Source organism: Phocoena sinus, chromosome 9, assembly GCF_008692025.1.
Source record: "Phocoena sinus isolate mPhoSin1 chromosome 9, mPhoSin1.pri, whole genome shotgun sequence".
Taxonomy (NCBI): domain Eukaryota; kingdom Metazoa; phylum Chordata; class Mammalia; order Artiodactyla; family Phocoenidae; genus Phocoena; species Phocoena sinus.
This window is the reverse complement of record NC_045771.1, coordinates 99,572,704-99,592,059: the sequence shown is the minus strand read 5'-3', so window position 1 is coordinate 99,592,059 and position 19,356 is coordinate 99,572,704. Positions and strand designations below refer to the sequence as shown.

The 19,356-nt window shown below is 55.3% G+C and overlaps 1 protein-coding gene across 4 annotated transcripts in view; it reads left to right on the top strand.

Annotated features, from left to right (window-relative positions):
* The window catches only part of TNS3 (tensin 3), a 226,770-nt gene that overhangs the window by 126,216 nt on the left and 81,198 nt on the right, over positions 1-19,356 (top strand). For all 4 annotated transcript variants that reach the window (XM_032643771.1, XM_032643770.1, XM_032643768.1 and 1 more), the window contains 3 exons: positions 5,121-5,250; positions 5,590-5,655; positions 6,791-6,895. In XM_032643771.1, coding sequence (XP_032499662.1) covers positions 5,121-5,250; positions 5,590-5,655; positions 6,791-6,895 — 301 coding nt within the window. The remainder of the gene's footprint in view (positions 1-5,120; positions 5,251-5,589; positions 5,656-6,790; positions 6,896-19,356) is intronic.

Sequence of the window (19,356 nt, the reverse complement as noted above, 5' to 3'; positions counted from 1 at the left end):
GGTAACATGGTGGACGTGAACGGGAATCACACACAGGTCCTCCTTCCAAGAGTTTAGGTTCTGGTTGTTGAGTGAGACGAGCTGGCAGATCACTCTCGTGCAAGTAGAACTTGGTGTATGCACGAGTGCACAGAGGCGGGATGTGAAGGTCCACGGGTGGGAGAGAGGGTTCCAGTGTGTCCGAGGAGGAGAGTCTCTGAGGCCGTGCTGTCCGGCCTGGAGGACGGGCCCAGGGCATCCCCACACTCAGACCATAATCGCTGGGGGACACATTATACTGCGTGATCCGTGGGCTCCTTGGAATCCCAGGGCTGTTGGTTCAACCTGAAAATGACCTCAGGGATCGACACAGGGAAGCAGCTGGGCGGTAGAACGTTCCTGGGTGTTGGCTGAACTTCCTGGGGAGTGGCGTGAGCCGTCTCCCCTCCTGCGGTGTAGGTTGGCTCTGGTTTCCAGAGTCTCCAGTCAGGAGAAGCCCCTGGGCGCAGACGAACTGTGGGAGACCCCTGCACTTCGGTTTGCCCTGTCCTTCAGTTTTAGGGAGTCATCGCTTGGTGCGCACCTCTGCGAATCCAGTGGGCGTTCCTTCAGTGCGGAAAGCTGCAGGTGGGGAATGTCTGAGGGCCTTTTCTGTGTCAAGGTTCGAATGTGTAGGCGGTTTAATTTCTCATCAAGAATTTGGCAACGATTGTGACTTGGACAGAATCCCAAGCATCAGAGAATGTTTTATAGGCTACCCACCCCCCAGCTGCAGAGGGCTGGGCTGGGTTGGCGTCTGCAGAGCCTGCCTCTGCTCTGGAAAGTGGAAGGGAGCTCCCAGGGAAGGTTGACACCCTGGTCACCATCCTGTGAGGCGGAATGTCGTCCTCTGATTTTTTTTCCCCTCCTTGATTTTGGTAAATGTCAGCCTCGGGCACAGATAAACCTGCCTCTCTCCTCATGAGGGGTTCTGCCCCGAGACTCTGGTTAGCAGAGGTAACAGGGGTCCAGTTTACAAGAAGCAAGGCCTCGTCAGCTCTTTGGGTTGAGAATGCTACCCGGGAAAGTGGAGGGGGCTCCGTCTGTCATTCCTTCGACTTGGGGGCTGGCGGGAGGGCTGTCACTGGGGGCCACGGTGACACCTACCCGCTGTCCAGCTTTGCCCGAACACTGCCAGCCTGTCCGCGCGCACCGTCCCACTGCACACCTGACCCGCCCGTCTTTGCGATGTGCTTGCGCTGAGGGTCAGATTTTCGAGTCCAGCCCAGAACTTCTAAAGGGCAGAGCCTCAGGTGTTCAGTAAACATGCTCCTGTCGGGTGGGAGGGCAGAGGCGTTGGAGAGCACAGCCGTGTCATTATGTAACCTCGCTAAGGAATTCGCATGGGCCGCGGGCCCGTCGGGAGCCTGGCTGTGGTCCAGAGCCCTGATGGGCTTGTAAACACTTTCCCAGCCACATGCCTTGCTGCCTCTGCTTGTGCAAACCCCGTGACCACTTACGTTCTGTCCTTGTGGGGCGGGGCTCCGTGACCTGGCCCCAGCGACCCGACTTCTAAACAGAGGGGACCTTTCTCAAGGAGCCATTGCAAACAGACAGCACCTGAGTTTATTGTTTCTTGCCACGGGCACTTACGTAAGATCAGGGAAGATGAAGGCGTCCGCAGGCCCCTCTGGATTTGCTCCCGCGGGGGTCGTTAAAGGACTTCTGTTGTGCCGTATTGTCCTGGGACTTGCTGTGTGTACATCCTTCTCCGTCGCTGTGCCGTGGGTCTCCTGGACCTGGATCGGGCCTCATCCGTTCTGCATCTCAGCCCAGTGGATCTAGTTGTGTTTTCCTTCACAGCCAGGACTGCTGACCTACTAATGGTTTAGGAAGTGAGTTTCAGCCTTGCCACCCTCTGAAATCATTTTCACCTCCAAGTGAAGTGAAATCATGGTTAGTGCTGGCGCCGGATACTGCAGGTGTTTTGACTTAGGTAGGCATCCGTCAAGCTTATGAAACCTTTAAGCACGTGTGGTTGTAGCATCGTCTTTGAGCGCGCACATTCCTTGATGCCTGTGTAGACAGCCGCCGGGGCCACCAGCAAAGTGGGTTGAAATTGTTTCAAATGCAGATGCTCTAAAATCCAAAGGCAGAGGATTTATGTGCTCTAGAAACTCTCTGGGGAGACCTGGAGGGATGAAGGGGGTGTTACAGACCTCAGTCTCTAATTGGTGCAAAATGTGACCAATACTTCGTACCTTAAAGGCGCACGTTGGGCACTACTGTCAAGCAAGATGCTGACGGTTCTTTCCGTGGAGCGCTACGAGCCCGATTCTGGTCTCTTGTCACTGATGCTACGAAGATTTACTGGTGCGGATGAGGCATCGTTGCTGGCTCTGCAGGGGGTGCCAGAGGCCCCCGGGGCGGGGCTCCTGCTGGGTGGGTCCGTCTCCTTTCCAGCTGGAGCCACCAGGACCCCATGTGACCGAGACGTCTGCGGTTTTCTGTGCCTTCAGGAGACAGTGGGGGTCATTCTTGAGGTGGCCAGGAGGACTGGAGGGGATGGCGGGTACCATCCTGAGCAGTGGGAAGAGAAGTCCACGGTGAAACAACGGGCGGGAGTATGGGAGGCTCAGGTCTCCGCCAGCGAGGGTTGTCAGGAGGCCCCGGAAACCCCTCGGTGAGGGCACGTGTGCGCAGAGGGCGGCTGCTCTGTGGCAGGGGAATACCCCTGTGTTCCTTCCACCCTGAACCCTTGTTGTGTGAAAAACTGGGAGTCTTTAGACAGTAGAGTCACGCTGGGCCTGGGGAGGTGCCTGTGCCCCAGAATGATTGGGAACTAGCAGCCTAGGGAGGGTGAACCCGTTTGCTGTCCCTCCCGTGCCCCAGGGCGTGTGGTGACCTCTGCCTTCCCCTGCCCGGTGCCTGGAGTGGGCTGGGATTCGTGTGTGTGTGTGTGTGTGTGTGTGTGTGTGTGTGCGCGCGCGTGCGTGTCTGCTGTGATGAGTGATGGTGAGACCAGAGGAGGGGAGCCCACAGAACGTCTTGGGTTCTGGGGAAGGTGGGAGCCGGGCCCGGGGGCTCTTGGTTGGCATGAGCTGCCGTCAAGAGCTGCCTGCAGGTTGAACCCTTTAACTCAGAGCAGGAGAAGGTGTCCCTGAAAGGGAGCTGTCGTTGGGCCTTCTGCGCTGCCCGAGGCTGCATATGCCTCTTTACCCAGCGCCTGCGACGCCCCCGTGTCCACCTGGTGCCAGCTTGGGGGAGCTGCCAGCTCTGTGTAGCGTGACCCTGTGGGCTGGCCTGGGGCTGCTTCCCTCAGTGGATGTCAGCTTCTGGAGGCCTTGTTGGGTTATTTTCAGCCTCAGTCCCCCTCAGTATCGATAAAGATTTAAGGGCCAGACTGGTGTGCGCCTGAAACTCTCTTTCCGTTTCTCCAGTCTTCTCCCCTTTTCCCTCGTACTTCCAAGTTACCAGTGGAAAAAGGCAAACGGAGAGGGGGGGGGTCCATCACCCCACAGAGATGGGCACGTCCTGTGCGTGGGAGTCTCCACCGCAGCACGTGTGGGACCTCTGCTGAGCGGTCAGTGCGGTCAGTGTGGGGCGAGGGCCTTGGAGGGGTGAGGATGCAGGTAGCACACTCTGGAAGGAAGGCTGAGAGGACAGCCTTTGAGGGGGCCCTGCTGAGGATCCAGAGACCCCAGACGGGGCGGGAGAGGACTTGCGGCCGGCGATCCATTTGCTGTTGGAAAGCAAATTGAAGGCTTCATGTTTCTGCAGAAGTCTCGTCGGCCGGTTCCCTGGCCAGGGGCCGGGGGCCAGGCCTGAGTCTCGATCCCCACTGGCCGCGTGTGCACAGGCCGCCTGGCACCTCCTGCCTCGTCAATGCTCAGCTCGTGTGTGTCAACGTGAAACACTCCCCTGACGGTCTGTTTACATTTTTTCATCAGACTGTCTCCTTGTAGAGAGCACAAAGGTAGACGACCTCTGGGTCTACCCTAAGGGGCACAGTTCCCGACACACTGGCCGCGGCTCCTTGGGCCTTTATTTTTTCTCTCGAGTGGTGGTTTCACTGGTGAGAGTTATAGACCGGTCACCTGCGACATCCTCCCGCATCGCTGGTCTGGACGGTCAGTGAGCTTGCACAGAATCGTTGAAGCCCAGCTTTTTCCAAGCAGTCTCTCTTGTGAGCATGGCTGCCTCTGAGATCCCTGCACCTCCAGACTCCCCTCCTCCCGGGCATGCTCGGTGCACGAGTGGCCACCTCTGCTGAGTGTCTGAGGGCAAGATCCAGCCTGCTTCTGGTCTTGGACCCCTGGGGACCCTGGAAAGGAGCCCTGCCCTGCCATGGGAGGGAGGAAGGGTCCCCTCTCCTGCAGCACGCCACCCCGCCATGACCTTCGAGCCCTCCTCGAGGCCAGCGCCATCCACAGACCCCTCAGGCAGGGGCAGGGAGGCCCCCGTGTAAAGGTGGGAGACGACGCCAGGGCCCCTCCCCTGCCCACCCTTCCCTGCCGCGTGCCAGGAAGGGGTGCTTCCACCCTCCACAGCAGCACAGTCACTCCAGGGGCCTGAGCTGCTCCCAGGGACCTAGGGCCACGGAGCCACAGCCTGAGTTCAAATCACATCCCTGGTGATTCTGGAGACTGGTCTCAAGTGGCCATTCAGGATGTCTGGACAACCCAGCAGTGGAATTTCAATTCCAAGGCCTCTCTCTCTCCCCTTCCCTTCCTCTCCCTTCTCCCCATCTCTCTCTCTCTCTGAATCATAACACGCAACATAAATACTGAGCGTAGTCCAGAAAGTGGTGACCGCCTCCTTCTTTCATGAGAACAGAAAGGCTTTAAGGTGAAACTTGGAGGGTTTAGATGAAACGAGGAGGAAGAGGCCACGGAATTTCATTCCTCAGCTGTCTTCCAAAGTAGAGGTGTGGGCCGTCTGAGGACTGAGGACTGTGGGATCCCTGTCCTGTTGGAACAGCACAGGTGTCCTCCGGAAGGACCAAAGCCACGGTGACGTTTGCAGCCCGTCTCCTGGGTTGGGAGCTGCTGTCAGGCTGCGCGCACGCCCAGCCCCTCCCAGAAGGGAGTGGCCTGTGTACCCCCCGGCAAGCGCCCTCCGCGGGCACGGGCTCCCCTGAGGATACACCCTCTTTACCCCAGGTCAAGTGCTACCACAAGAAGTACCGCTCGGCCACCCGAGACGTCATTTTCCGCCTGCAGTTTCACACCGGGGCTGTTCAGGGCTATGGACTTGTGTTTGCAAAGGAGGATTTGGACAACGCCAGCAAAGGTGAGGTCCCTGCCCCGAGTCCAGACTGGGGGTGTGGGGAGTGGACCCTCGGCGGGCGACCCCCGGCGGCCTCATGTGTTTCTTTCACTGTTCTCCCCCGTTCCACCCGTAAGTCAACCTATTGACAAAATCATTACCAGCCTCACAAAAGACTGGCAACTGACCCAACAAAGAAAAATTTCTAGAGAAACGGTGAAACTACTGACACGTCCTCTGTCATTGGTGCGCTTTTGGAGGTTTGGGAAGGGTGTTGTCCTGGTTGGAATATGAGGACAAAATTCATCCACCCTTTCCCGTCTCATTGTCTCCAAATTTGTTGACGTAAGATTTCTTTTTTAGATGACCGTTTTCCTGATAATGGGAAGATTGAGTTAGTCTTCTCAGCCACTCCTGAGAAGATTCAAGGTGGGTAGAATGCAGAATGCTGCAACCAGGGGGCAGGATGCATATGCTGGGGCCTCTGTCTGGCTTCCCACCTCTGCACATAATTGGAAATATAATATATTTTTAAAAATAGTAGGATATTAGACAGAGGGAGGGCATTGCCTTAGAGACAGTAGGGCCCAGGTGGGTCAATAAGACCTCAGAGTTGGTGTGACTCACCCAAGGAAGGGCCCAACCTTAGGACTGGGGCTGTGTCTTGTTGCCCTGTTTACTTCTCCCTCAACAAACAGCTACATGTTTTTAAAGAGGATTAGAAATATAGTAGACTGCAAATATTTATGAGCAAAACAGACTCTCTCCTTTCTTCTAAGAATACATTTAAAGAGAAATCAGTCCCTTTATCGTGGAGGCAAATGGTTCATTTCCATCACCAAGATCCATACTCGTGAAAGTTTTAATTCAGTTTTTTTTTTTTTTTTTTTTTCTGTACCTGGGCCTCTCCCATTGCGGAGCACAGGCTCCGGACGCGCAGGCCCAGTGGCCATGGCTCACGGGCCCAGCCGCTCCGCGGCATGTGGGATCTTCCCGGACCGGGGCGAGAACCCACATTCCCTGCATCGGCAGGCGGACTCTCAACCACTGCGCCACCAGGGAAGCCCCTTAATTCAGTTTTTAATAGCTGTGGAAAAGAAGCACCCTACTTCTGTCCCCGGTGCCATAGATTTAGGCGTGAACTATTAAATGCAAGGCTGTGGGGTAAGAACCCTCCTGGCATCCTCAGAATGATCAGGGAGCCTCGAGGGAGGGCCCAAACCTGCCCCTCCCGTCCACCTGCCCTGAGGCCGATCCTCTGGGTGCCTCTGGGTCCTTGACCTGCCAAGCCATCCGGGTGATCCCTTAGAGCAGAGACAGCGCCCAGAGCCCCGTACCCGGTGGGGTGGAGGACCGATGTTCGTCTTTCCTTTCTGCCAAGTGGTGTTCACTGTTGTTCAGTTCATCCCAAACAGTGCGCAGCAGCTCCGATTACTGGAGGGCGTGTGGGACGGGGCTGGGCTTGGACACCCAGATGCGGTGGCTTCTCTTCCTCATCGCTGGCAGATGCCCAGAGGCACCGGCTTCTCTCTAACTAACTTGCCCCCGTCCCACCGCCCTGCAGGGTGTGAGCATTTGCAAAACGACCACGGGGTGATTGTGGACTTCAACACGGCAGACCCGCTGATCCGCTGGGACTCGTATGAGAACCTGAGTGCAGACGGTGAAGGTGAGTCTGGTTACCTTGTGTCAGTTACCAGAGAATAGGGCCCAGAAAAAGCAGCCTGTTCACGTTTAGATCAGAAATCTCCTTGCAGTCTGCTTGGAGGCTGGGAACCCTGCCGTCCAGGACCCCTGCCGTTGTGAGTCTGAGGGCACTCGTGGGAATCAGGCTTGGTTTTATTTCTGTTTGCTCATTACACTGGTGTCCTGGTTGTATGGCTGCATCATTTAATCTCTGTTTTTGTGAGTCTGTCTCTCTCAAACATATTCTCTCTTTGTCACGGGATATGCAGTTTGGGTCACAAGTATCATGAAGGAAAAAAGGAATGAACAGGTTTATAGAAAGAAGCCCCAGGAGGCTGATTTCAAAGAAGAGGGATCAGTCTTCTTCTAGGCACTTGAGAACACTGGCCTTTCGTCTTTTTCAACCACCAATTGAGAACAGACCTGATTTGGGAGAGAAAAATCAAAACATTTTTGTCCAGTTACTTTCATCCAGACATTAAATAGCTAAAAGCAAGTCTTGTGGAGGTAACTCCGCCAGTGCCCGTCTTTGTGCATCTCTGGGCTCGCGGGGACCGGCGGCCGGGGATGTCTGCGGTCCACGCCAGGGGGCGTGAGGCTCCTCTACTTGTCCACCGGGGGTGTCTGGGCTCGTGTCAGTATTTTTGCGCTGCAGACCCTCCTGCTGTCTAGAGGTGAAGCCCGCGTCACTGTTGTACTTCAGGCGCGGTTTCTAAATGCCGGCTGTGTTTCACAGCTGGGGTGGCCCCTGTGTGGTTTCATCACCTGACTGCTCCCTTGGAGCCCCTGTCAAGCGTGTGCACGTACCTCTAAGCACTGTTGCAGTGCCTGGCACGCCCACCACACTGCATTCCATCAGAGGGCTTCCCAGGAGCTCTTGATTTTTTCTCTTAGACCTCTCGAATCTACTTTTTTTCAAAATTGAGGTATACTATTTTTTTTTTTTTTTTTTTGCGGTATGCGGGCCTCTCACTGTTGTGGCCTCTCTCGTGGCGGAGCACAGGCTCCGGACGTGCAGGCTCAGCGGCCATGGCTCACGGGCCCAGCCGCTCCGCGGCATGTGGGATCCTCCCGGACCGGGGCACGAACCCGCGTCCCCTGCATCGGCAGGCGGACTCTCAACCACTGCGCCACCAGGGAAGCCAAAATTGAGGTATACTTGATGTACAATATTATATAAGTTACAGGTGTACAACATAGTGATTTACAATTTGGAAAGGTTATACTCCATTTCTAGTTATTATAGAGTATTGGCTATATTCCCTGTGCTGTACAATATATCCTGTAGCTTATTTATTATATACGTAATAGTTTGTACCTCTTAATCCCCTACCCCGATCTGGCCCCTCCTCAATTGCACTAGATCTCGGTGGAACTCATGTGGCGTTCTGAGTTCTCATGGTTGTTAAGTGCTGCCTCTGTGGCCCCAGCTGCCAAGGCCCTGCAGACCCTTGCATAGCCACCTTCCAGAAAGCATACACAGCTTCGCTCACATGGAAACATTACCCTTCCTGAAGTTCCCTCCCTTCCCCCAACTCTCCAGGGCTCCTCGGTGAGGCTGACCTGCATCGGTGAACTCATTCCCGATGCCCTTAGCTCTCACCTGGAGCTGCAGCCCCTTGCTTGGGTCCTTGGAGGAGGACGCAACTGGGCCCCCAGACCTGCAAAGGTGGGGGCCTTGGCCGGCAGGAAACAGGGTCTCAGCCATGCTTCCATCAGGGCAAAACTCTCTCCAGGGTTTGGTAGCCTATGGAACCGTGTCTTTTGGCTAGAAAATGATGCTGTAGCCCTCTCTTCTATCTGCACTTCCATCCCTAGTCCCTACTGATTGAAAAAAAAAAAAAAAACCCCAAAAAACACACGCACACAGAAGCATTACATAAGCTATATTTATCTTTGGAAATCCCTGCTGTCCTGGAATGGACCCTCCACAGTGGCCTTCTGTCAGGGACCTTGACCCACCTGTTATGTCTGAGTGAGGATGTGGACAAGTGATTCCAAGTGTCCTGTCTTCATTGTGGAGAGTGACTCCTCTGCTCCCGGCACTGTGGCTCTGGCGGGGCGATGGGGGTCCCGCCGCCCCATCAGAATTTCGTGGGGCGCTATTTCAAGGAGAGAGGAGTTGGGAGGGGTGAGGGCAGACAGCAGGGCAGCCTGCCGGAGCCTCTCCTATGCCACTTTATTTTATCCACATCAGAACCTGTGATCCATTTTAGAGATAAAGGGGGCAGTTCCCAAGAGAAATCAAAAGCTAGACATTGGTGAGGGATCCTGGTAGCCATTCGGGGTTGTGTACTCTTGGTGATCACGGGTGAAGCTGAGTGAGTTGTCGTGTGTTCGAGATCACGCAGGACAGAGACCGTGGAAACGGGACTCAAGTCTGGGCCTATTTGACCCCAATGCTATTTGGTGCAAACCTCATCCTTCCAGCTGAAAACCTGCTGGTCCCTGGGCCAGGGTGAGGCCTGCAGACAGCATAATCCCCTCTAGGCAGTTTGAAGAGAAAAGATATATTTCTAGGGCACTGGGTGGTGAGCTTCTGGACAGATGTGACTGTCTACCCCAGTGGGCTTGACCATCTCTGGGCACTGCCCTCGGGGCCCCGGCTGCACGGTGAGCCCTCTGCTCGGGGCCCAGGAAATAGAGTTGAGCTGCGTTGGGCATCCCCACTTGCGTCGGGTGACAGGACAGGGCAGCGAGCGCTGTTTTGTCTAAAGACACCTTACCGACTCTATATTGGTGGTTCATTAACATTGAACTCCTGGCTGGCAGCCCTGTAGCTCATGCCTGAGCAGAGCTGATCTACACCCACGTTTCCTCCATAAGACACCTCATGGCCTCCGGCTCTGTGGAACAGCGCTTCAGCACTTTGCTGGGGGGCCACCGTAAATAGAAAAAGCACCAACGAAGTGCAAAGAGTGTGGCATGAAATAGGCCTGGAGAAGGCCACTTTATGGTGTGAGAGCTGAAAGGAGAAGGCAGGGGTCCCTTTGTTCCACCACAGCTACGAGCCTGTGTGTGGGACCCTGGAAACTTCTACCACTCTGTGCATGTCAGTGAGTGACCACGAAAATGCTGTGTGTATTGCTTTGAGGGTTACAAGTACGGAATTCTTAGTGAGCAGGTGAATTTTCAGGTATGGAATCATGAATGATGGGGATTGGCTGTACTTACTGTTTCTGTTCCTTTTGACCCTCCCGCGGGGCTAAGTCCTCTGCGCCCAGGGACCACAACCGGCCTGTCCCAGGGCGGTCTGAGAGTCACAGCTCTGCCCCAGCTGCCTGGGTTTGTTTTCCTGCCTCTGCCTGTGCTGCGTGGCCTTGGACAAGTTACTGTGTCCTCTCCTCCTCTGCACGGTGGGACTAGTGTAGCTCCAGAGCTGCTGAGAGGATGCAGTGAAATGGTCAGCAGGAAGCACTGAGCACACCCTTCAGGTGACGGGGTCCTATAAGCAGTGTTATCACTTCCTCTGAAGCCCAGAGACTGATGGAGACCCTGGTCTACCATGAGGTCGGTGAGGGTGTGCGGCACCCTGAGACGTGGGAGAAGCACGTGTCTATCTTTCCCTGCACGGCCAGGTGGCAGCACGGCACGGCGACACCAAGTGGGGCCTTGCTCTCGGCTCTGGTGACTTTTCTGTTCCACCCAGAAAACCTTTCTGTTCCCGTCTCTCATCTTGGTGCTGACGCTGCTCAATGATGAACGTCGCTGCTGCTACGACTTCTTGTGGCACAGAGCGCGTCGCGCCAGCAGGCTGTGACGGCTGGGGGGTGCCCACCGCACCGCACGGGTCCCTGGGCTCGGGGTGCCACGCCCAGAGGCAGTGTCGAGCCCCCGCTGGAGGCCGGGAGTGACGCAGGCTCCCAGCAAAGCAAGTGCGCACAGCCCCGCCCCTGTCTCCCACGAGGGCTGCTCTCCTGCCCTTTCTGTCTCGCTCGACGAGGCACGTCCTTGTCTGAAATGACCTATTTTAATTAGATCATCCTAGAGATAACCCCAGCTCTGGGAGCTCTTTTCTATTCTACATACATTTGCCCTTTTTCACGCGTCTCATATTTCCTTAGGGGCTGCCGTGTTTCTGGTGCTGTGATGAGCTCAGGGAGAGAAAATAAGCAGACCTCATGGGGAAGACATACCTATGTGTGTATTTGTGTATGTATGTGTGTGTGTGTGTATGTATGCGTGTGCACATATATGTATATATATATGTGTGTGTTTAATATACATGGTGTGTATGTGTGTTTGTGTGTACATATGTGTGTTTACGTGTACATGTGTGGATGTGTATGTGTGCGCAAGTGTGTGGATGTGTACCTATCTCTCTGTCTACCTCAGCAGTGGCCATAAGATGCCCCATGTACCATGGGAGGACGAGGTACCGGGAATTAGGGAAGTGTGGAAGAGAAGCAGCTACTCAGCCTGTGTATTCGAGGGAGATGCAGGAAGAAGATGGCTCTTGTAGGCAGGGGGGCATGGGGGAGCCCGGCGTTTACCTGCCTCATTGCAGGCGTGCTGCAGGAGGTGGCAGGCGCTGGGTGAAGGGCGGTGTCAGGGCCCGGACAGGAGGGCAGCAGTGAAGAGGCTTCTGGAGGCCCTGGACTTGGGTGTGGCTCTGGGTGGGCAGTAGGCGGTTTCCTATTTAGGAGGTAGATGACTAAGACTCTCCGCCAGATTCAACTCAGGGGTTGGGGCAGGGAAGCTTCCAGAACAGCCCACGGTTGGGCATGAAGCCTTGCTGTGCCCCCCTTTCCTCTGTTCCTGGCTTTAACCAATGAATGAGTTTCTGGCCACCGGTAAAACTCGTGGATCCCAGGTTGCATAGACGGGGGCCACCGTCCTCCAGGTTTTGGTTCTGCTACTTCAAGTTGCTACCTTATAAACATCCTGTAGTTCAGACTCAGCCTCCCAAGTGACCACAGTTGTCCCAGAGCTTCATGGGGGCTGGTTGCAGGAGAGGGAGACTTAGATTTCTCACCACCTTCACAGTAAGACGCAGTCCTCTCACTCTCCCGGGCAGGACGGTCCGCAGAGCCTGCGGCAGTGGCCTGCTGACAAGTTGGGTCAGGAAGCGGCTGGCCACGGGTGTGTGCAGAGTTAGAAGTGCCAGGTCCATTTGTGACATTTAGGTGTTGCCATTTTGAACATGGATTTGAAAGCATTTCTTCCCAGAAGTTGTGGTTGGGTGTTGAGATTTGGAAAAGCAAAGCAAGCTCTGGCGACTTAGCAGAAGGAGGGTCCACTGGAATCTGGGGGATCAGACCTTAGGTCCTGGATCTGTTCTCTGTCCAAGGCCAGGCTCCCCGCTGGCAGAATGGGAACGCTTTTGGCTGAGCTTCCCGAACTTAGGGGCTGCCTCGTCAGTGTACATGTGTGTATGTGTGTGTGCACACGTGTGTGTATGCGTCATCAGTGTCTGGCCGCGGCCACCACTCACTGAATGCCTCCACTCTCTATCCAGACTGAGAAGAATTTGCTTAGATCCTGTGCCCAGCCAGGCTTTTGCAAGCATGGCTTGCTTTGACGGTTCCGAGCAGAGTAACGGCGTTAACCCAGCCCACGCTGTGTCAAATGCTGACGGCATTTGCGTTTAGATGGATGAGGTGGGCCTCTCGCTCAGACCTCAGCAAGCACCCTCCTTGTGCTCTCTTGATTTACAGCCTCTGACCCCCTGGCCTTGCCAGGTCCCCTTCCAGGTGAGAACCCCTGACCCAGAGCTAATCCTCCCCTGATAAGGGATTTCAGGCAGCGGTTGGGATGGAGGGCCGTGGCTTCATCTTATCTGAAATACAAGAGTCTCACCATCTGTGCTAAGAACCACAAAGTCCTTTGGGTGTTAGCTTTTTGAAATGGACTGGATCCTGTCAGAAGAGTTAAGTGCGATGTCAGAAGCTGTTAATGAGTCATGACCGGCCCTGAGCTGCCACCTCAGAATCCATTGCTTTTCTAGCCCAAGTGGTGTCAGAGAAATCGACTCAGAATTCATGTCGTCCTGGACGAGTTTGCATGAATTAGCCCGTGTCAGTCTCCCAGGGATGGCTGGAAGCATTAAGTAGCATTACCCCAGGACAGACCGTGAACAGAGGCACTGAGAGTTGGCTTGATTTCACCGGGGTCCTTGGCCCCCAACTTGCCCCCATCCCTGTGGGACCCACCGCAGGGGCGAGCGTGTCCTGTGCTCTGGGGCAGGGTTCTGAAAGCCAGGTGGCTGTTGACCTGCCCGCAGCTCCAGTACATCCCTAGACTCCAGCCAAGTGCATGTTTATCCCGCTCTCGCTTTTTCCTCCTGCCCTTTATGACTAGCGTCGGCATCGCTCCTGCCCTTCGATGCTGCACCTGCTGTAGCAGCAGGCACCCGGGGATCCCCGCCCGTGCCCTGCATCCCGTCTCCGGAGCACTCTGTCACTGGCGCCCTGCCTTGGGGACCAGTGGCTGGTGGGTTCTCTGAGAGATGAAACTAGAAGTGGGCCCGACCCCCTGGTTTCCCTAAAACCCCAAGCCACACAACTTGTACATGAGAGTGAACTCAGAGCGTGTGTACATGTGGCGTGGGGAGGAGTTTCTTTCCTGTCCCCTTGTTTAAAAGCTCTTGCAGACCCACTTTTACCAGATCGCATCTCAGTCGAGCCCCTTCCGGCCGCTTCCCTCCCGGCCTGGACGGTGGCACGTTGGCTGGGTGAGTTAAGCTCAGATCCAATCTGGTGAATTTCCTTCTGTGTCCTCCGTGGGGAGAACTTCCCCAGTAACGGGCAGGATTGCAGCCTTCCCTGCAGAGCCTGCAGGTGCATTTCTGCCAAGGCAGGGCTCAGGCATTTTGGCAATGTCACCAATACGGGAATGACTCCAGACTTGAAGTGTTTGACCAGCAGAAGCAAAAGCCTGAGAGAGAAAGGGGCTGAGCTGCTCGTGAGCGTCCTCCTCCCAGCACGTGCACGCATCCCCTCCTTCCATCTCGTGCCTGATGTGGTTGCAGTGTCACCCTGCCTCCCATCTCTTCAGACTTACCGAATGGAGGGGGTGGGCTTTCAGATCCCACGGATGTGACTTTATCACACGCTCCCTTTGGAAAGGGCTGCAAATTGGAGCGGACCCAGGGGTCCTCAAGAGGGAAAAGTTCCCCACGCATTAAGGGAACAGGGAGGTGTTTTGTAAGAAGGGGCAGCTGGGAAAATCCTTTATTTTGCCTCTGTAGAGACAGTTATCACGTGCCAATTCCTTTTAAATAAATGGGTCTCTGCCATTTATTGGGATGCTCTCTTGGCGATGGTATTGATGGTGGCAATGAGGGTGTTCCTGGGGTCGGACTCTATGCCCTGTAGCTCTAGGAGTCCAAGCAGGTACTTCAGGAGGGGCTGGAGGGAAAGCATGGGCTTCCAGAGGGAAAGGAGTTTTGGAAGGAGTGGGGCGGGGGCAGAGGTACCTCTCCCGGCCTCGTGGTGGGCAGCTGTCCCTCTGGGGCCTGGGGCCGGGTCTGGCCAGGCAACTGTCACCACTTTCTAATTCCAGAACATTTCTGTCAGCCCCAAATGAAACCCCGTGCCCACTGGCAGTCACTCCCCAGTCCTTCTCTTCCAGCCCCAGGTGACCTCGTCTTCCTTCTCTACGAATTTCCCTCGTCTGGACATTTCACACAAGCGGAACCGTGCAGCGTGTGGCTTTTTGTGACAGGTGTCTTTCACTTTGCCTGATGACTTGAGGGCTCATTCATTTTGTTTCGGTACTTCACTCCTTTTTTATGGCCGAATAACGTTCCGAAGTGTGGCTAGACCCCATTGTGTTGATTCATTCATCAGCAGGTGGGTATTAGGGTTATTTCCACCTTTTGGCTATTGTGATTAACGCTGCTATGAACCTTCTTATACGTGTTCTGACCTTGGGCTGTTCTTATACTGCCGATGTTTCCTACTACTTTGTGAAATTTCCACTTCTTTGAGTCCCAGTTGGTTTTCCTTTTCTGGATATTTCTTCTGTCTTTATGGGGCTTACACCAGGAATCACACTGAACGTCCTGCGGGTCTCCTGTCCCACTTTGCCGACTCCTCCCAGGAACATTCGGGAACCCACCAAGTCTTTTTCAGTATCTGTTAGGTAACCCCATGCACAAAATTCCACCTCTGTAGCTTTGAAAGGTTTGAGGCCTTTCAAAAACACTGAGCCGCAGGGCTCCCTTTTGGCCACACATCAGCAGAGTGTCACAAGGCCATGTTGTTTCAGGAGAGGTTGACACTAACAGCCTGAATGGGCTCTGTGTGATGGAAACCCACAGGTGGGAGCAGAGGAGACATGACGGTGTTTGGGGCGCGAGTAGCAGCACAACTGCCAAGATCTGAAGGTCACACTGGTGCCAGTTGCCATGCATTCATGGAGGCTGTCGTGGTTCATTTGTGAAGCTGCCGTCAACATGAGGAGAACCCACCCTGCGCCCCACGCAGTAGAAAATGAGCCACACGAAAGGCCAGGCTTCTTTTGACACACAGCTAGTCACACAGCTTCGTTCTGTTAGAAATGGAGAAAAGAGACCACTGGCCGGGGTACAGCTGTTTCTGTCTCTTCCTCATTGTCGGTACCTTATTCTGTGTTTTTTTTCACACGGTTGTCAGCTTTGGGATGCAGAGGTCTGATTTGAAGACTGTCTCCTGTAGAAGGCTAGGACCTCCACCCCCTCTGGACATGACCTTGGCTACAACGCGGCCAGGCCCCATTTGTCTCAGTCCTCAAACCAGATCTTTCAGATTTCCGTTTCTAACGTCTTTTCTTTTGATGTGAATTCTTTGACGCAAAGCATTGTGTGATCAGTTAGTCACTTCCTTTATTGCAGTGACAGTGTTATTTGCAGAGTGGGCACAATGACGTCAGTTCCCTCGACAGGAACGGGGCTTGGTCAGGACCCTTTGCCGAACGCCAAACTGAATAGACCTTCTTGCACAAGCGGTGCATTGTGTTCCGCAGTAAGAGAGATGCTTTCTCCTGAGCACGAGTGTAACCTGTGCCTTGGTGGCCGTTTGTGGGGTTTGTTGGAGAAATCTGTGTCTGGGACCTGCTGGCTCTGTCCCGCCTCCGCCCCCTCAGGCTGATTGGGTGGTGACGTTTGTGAAGGTTCCGGTTGTGCTGTGGGATCCTGGAGGCATCAGAACGGCTTTGCTTGTTTGCTCTGGTGCCTTAGGTTCATTTAAGACCCGGAGCGTGTAGCTGTGCCGTGACCAGCGTGCGATCAAAGCACAGGGGGAAACCGTTCGCTGAAGCCCACCTAAGTTACAGATAAAGAGGCCTGAGGTGCAGAGGTGCTGCTGGGCAGCACGTGGAGGTCTGGGTGTGCAAGGAATCCCCGAAAGATAGGCCGTGTGCAGTTAACACTGACAGTGAACTTGGCCACATCGAGCTTGAAAGAGAGACACAGCCCCAGGAGACGGAGGGTGTAAAGGCAAAGGCTTCCTGGCAGATACGCCGAAGAAAGCAGACGATGCTGAAACTGTGGTTTGTAAACCCAGGCAGCTTGGTGCTGGCTCCGCACGTCAGCTTGTCAGCCCGGGAGGCTTGGAAGGGAACACTGGTCCCGCCGGGTGGCTCTCGAATAGAAGCCTTTTCCCCGCCTCCTGAGCCTCCAGGGTTCAAATTTCACTAAACCTGATTTCAGGAAACCCCGCCCTCGTGTTTACGTCGCACTGGCCTTTTTGGGTGGAACCAAAGTCCTTTTCTTAGCTAACAAGATCTTCCACCTTCCACTACCTAGAGAGGGAGGCTGGGTCCCTGCGGGGGACACATGCCCCCATCCCGGAATGCTGCGTTCTGGGGTTGAAGGCTTTCTTCAGGGCCCAACAGATGTGGGCTGAACAAGCCGCAGGGCTGTCTGGAAGGAAGGTGAGCAGGGAGCATGTGTGTGCATGTGTGCGCGCGTGTGCACGGCTTCTGCTAGGCTGCAGAGACCCTCAGTTGAGACCAGAGAGTTGCCAGCCAGAAAAAGTACCAGAGGGATAGGATGGCACTCCCGGGAGAGGAGAGGGTGTTCGTTGGTGGGGAACGAGCTGAACAGCAGTTTTAACCTGGTAAGAGGGGAAGCCAGGGAGGCCTCCGGGAACTGTTCGTTTGCAGTTTAGAGGAGTCTTAGCTGCTTCTGCCCTTGGAGATTCAGTGATGGCTTGGAGTGGGGTTTATGTGCAGAAGCTCGTGGCCGGCTCTGCGGCTGGCTGGCCCAGGTGGCCCCTGAGTGGGGCCGCAGGACCTCCTGTTTTCACTGGAGTGCCTGGAAGGGAATCGGCTGCCAAGATAAGCGCCCTCGACAGGATGGCCCGAGCTGGGGTGTTGGTTGGACAGGAGAGGGGCCCCCTTAGGAGTGGTCCTGCCAGCATCGTGTCTGTGTGGGTTGTCTGGGGCATGGTCACTCTGGCCGGGACACGCCTGCTGCCTCCCCACTGTGAAGCCCAACGCTCCTTTATCGCAGCATTCTGGGCCTCGCCCAGGGGACCGCCAGGAGTGCTTGGAATCGGTGTGGCTCCAGCTTCCCAGGTGCTGGGCCCCGACATTGGCGCGTCCCTTCCCGGACAGCCCTGTGCCTCTCTGGCTGGAACGCGCCCCCTCCTGCTCTCACTGTTTTTTTCAAGAATTTACAGCCTGCCTCGGTTTTAGAAAACATTTACACAAGAGCTCGACTTGGCTCCAAAGGGAGCGGTTTCCATCTGCGCCCCTGGCAGGCCAGGTGCCACCTCCCCGCCTGGCATTCAGTGGGGTAGTTTTGGGTTCGGGGGTTCGGGCAGGCGTTTGCTCGCAAGGTATGAGGATAGCATATCCAGAGAAGCTCCGTGCCCTGTGGAGTTATTTCTGGAACTCGGCCTGAGGAGGGGCTTGGGCCAGGCTCTCACACCCCTGGGGTTCCTAGCAGCTCATCGCCATCTTCTGCCTTTTGTTTAGGGGAAAAGGGCACATTTCACCTCACCTGTGACATATCTATCAGTCACCGTCTGTGCTGTTGTAGCTTGAAGGTAATATTCTCAGAGGCCCCAGCGTGGCCATCCTTTCTTAGCTCTCGATAGTTTTGGAATAGGAGCTAATTCAGTACAAACACAGGGGAGTCTTATTGACTTGGTAAGATGACAAGGACTCCGCCGAGAGGGACGCCGGCCTAGCCTGGGTGTCTCTCCTGATCGTGAAGGTTCTGCAGCCTCCACAGGCCCCCGAGGGAAGAGGCGTCCCTGGGACACTTCCAAAGCCACCTGCAGCTCTCTACCTGGCCAGAGGATGTAGAGGGTCACTGAACCCGCCCAGCCCAGCCTCCTGCCCTGGGCCCATCCCCCTTCCAGCTGCTTTGCTCTGTGGCAGTGCTCGCCAGGCCTCAGAGACTGGGACCCCAGGTGCCCCCTCTGCCTGCACACCGCCCAGCCGGCACTGAGATGCTCGCCTGCTTCTCGACATCTTGCAGGGCTGGGCCGGTGCCAGGGCGCATTCTGAAAATCGAAAGCTGGGCCGTTTGTCGCTGGTTCCACAGCTGGTCAGTCAGAGCTGCTGCAGCAGGTCTGGGAGAAACGGTCTCTGACCACCAGGGTGAGGGTCCCGAGATGTGCAGAGGTAAGGAAGGCCCCTGGGTGTGCTTTGGAAGATCCGCCCATGTGGCTGTCATCCTGCCTCTGAGCCCTGTGGAACGGGGCACAGTTCCCACGACCGCGCGTCTTCAGCAGAGGCGAGTTTGTGGTGAGCCCACTGAGACGATGCAGAGGCCCTCGGCGTCACTCAGCTAGCTTACTGCTACCGCTTTTGTCCTCGTGGTTATTGGTCCCAGAGGAAGCTGAGAAGCTAAGCAGATCGCGTGGCTCGAACAATGTTTTACAGCTGGTGAGAGCTGGAGGGTGGGCTGCTTGGCCGGCCGGAGGGCCGCGCTGTGCAGTTTGGGTTATAGAACCTTCAGGTGGGTTTTGTAAAATTCCATCTTTTACTTTAGGTCTCTATTAAAAAGCAATTCTTCAACATAATTCCGAAGTGTAAGGTCAGTCAGGCTGAGTCAAGAATACTCATTAACGGGACAGCACGAGGCATTCTTATCATTCCCCAGGCTCTGGGCTGGAGGGAACACGGACAGGAACCCTGAATCACCAGGACAAGTGTGGGGATGGGCAGGGACAGTGTTCACCCAGTGCCCACCTGTGCTTTTCCCTTTGTGTTTGGTCTCACCGAGTCGCCATGGTGATCCTGGGGCAGACCTCATCCAACACCTGTTGCCCGGCAACTTCTCCAATAAGGGAAGTGAAGCACAGAGAGGTTGAGTAACTCGCCCAAGGTCACACAGCCGCGGGGAGGAGTTTTAATTAGGATTCACACCCAGGTGGATTATGCCAGAAAGTCCAGAAGGGGACTGAGGATGTGCACATAAATCACTCCAGTGAAAAAGTTAAAACAAGCTCTATGCCACGAGGGGGGCACGAAGGGACCCTGACAACTATCCCGAAGAGGAGAGAGCTC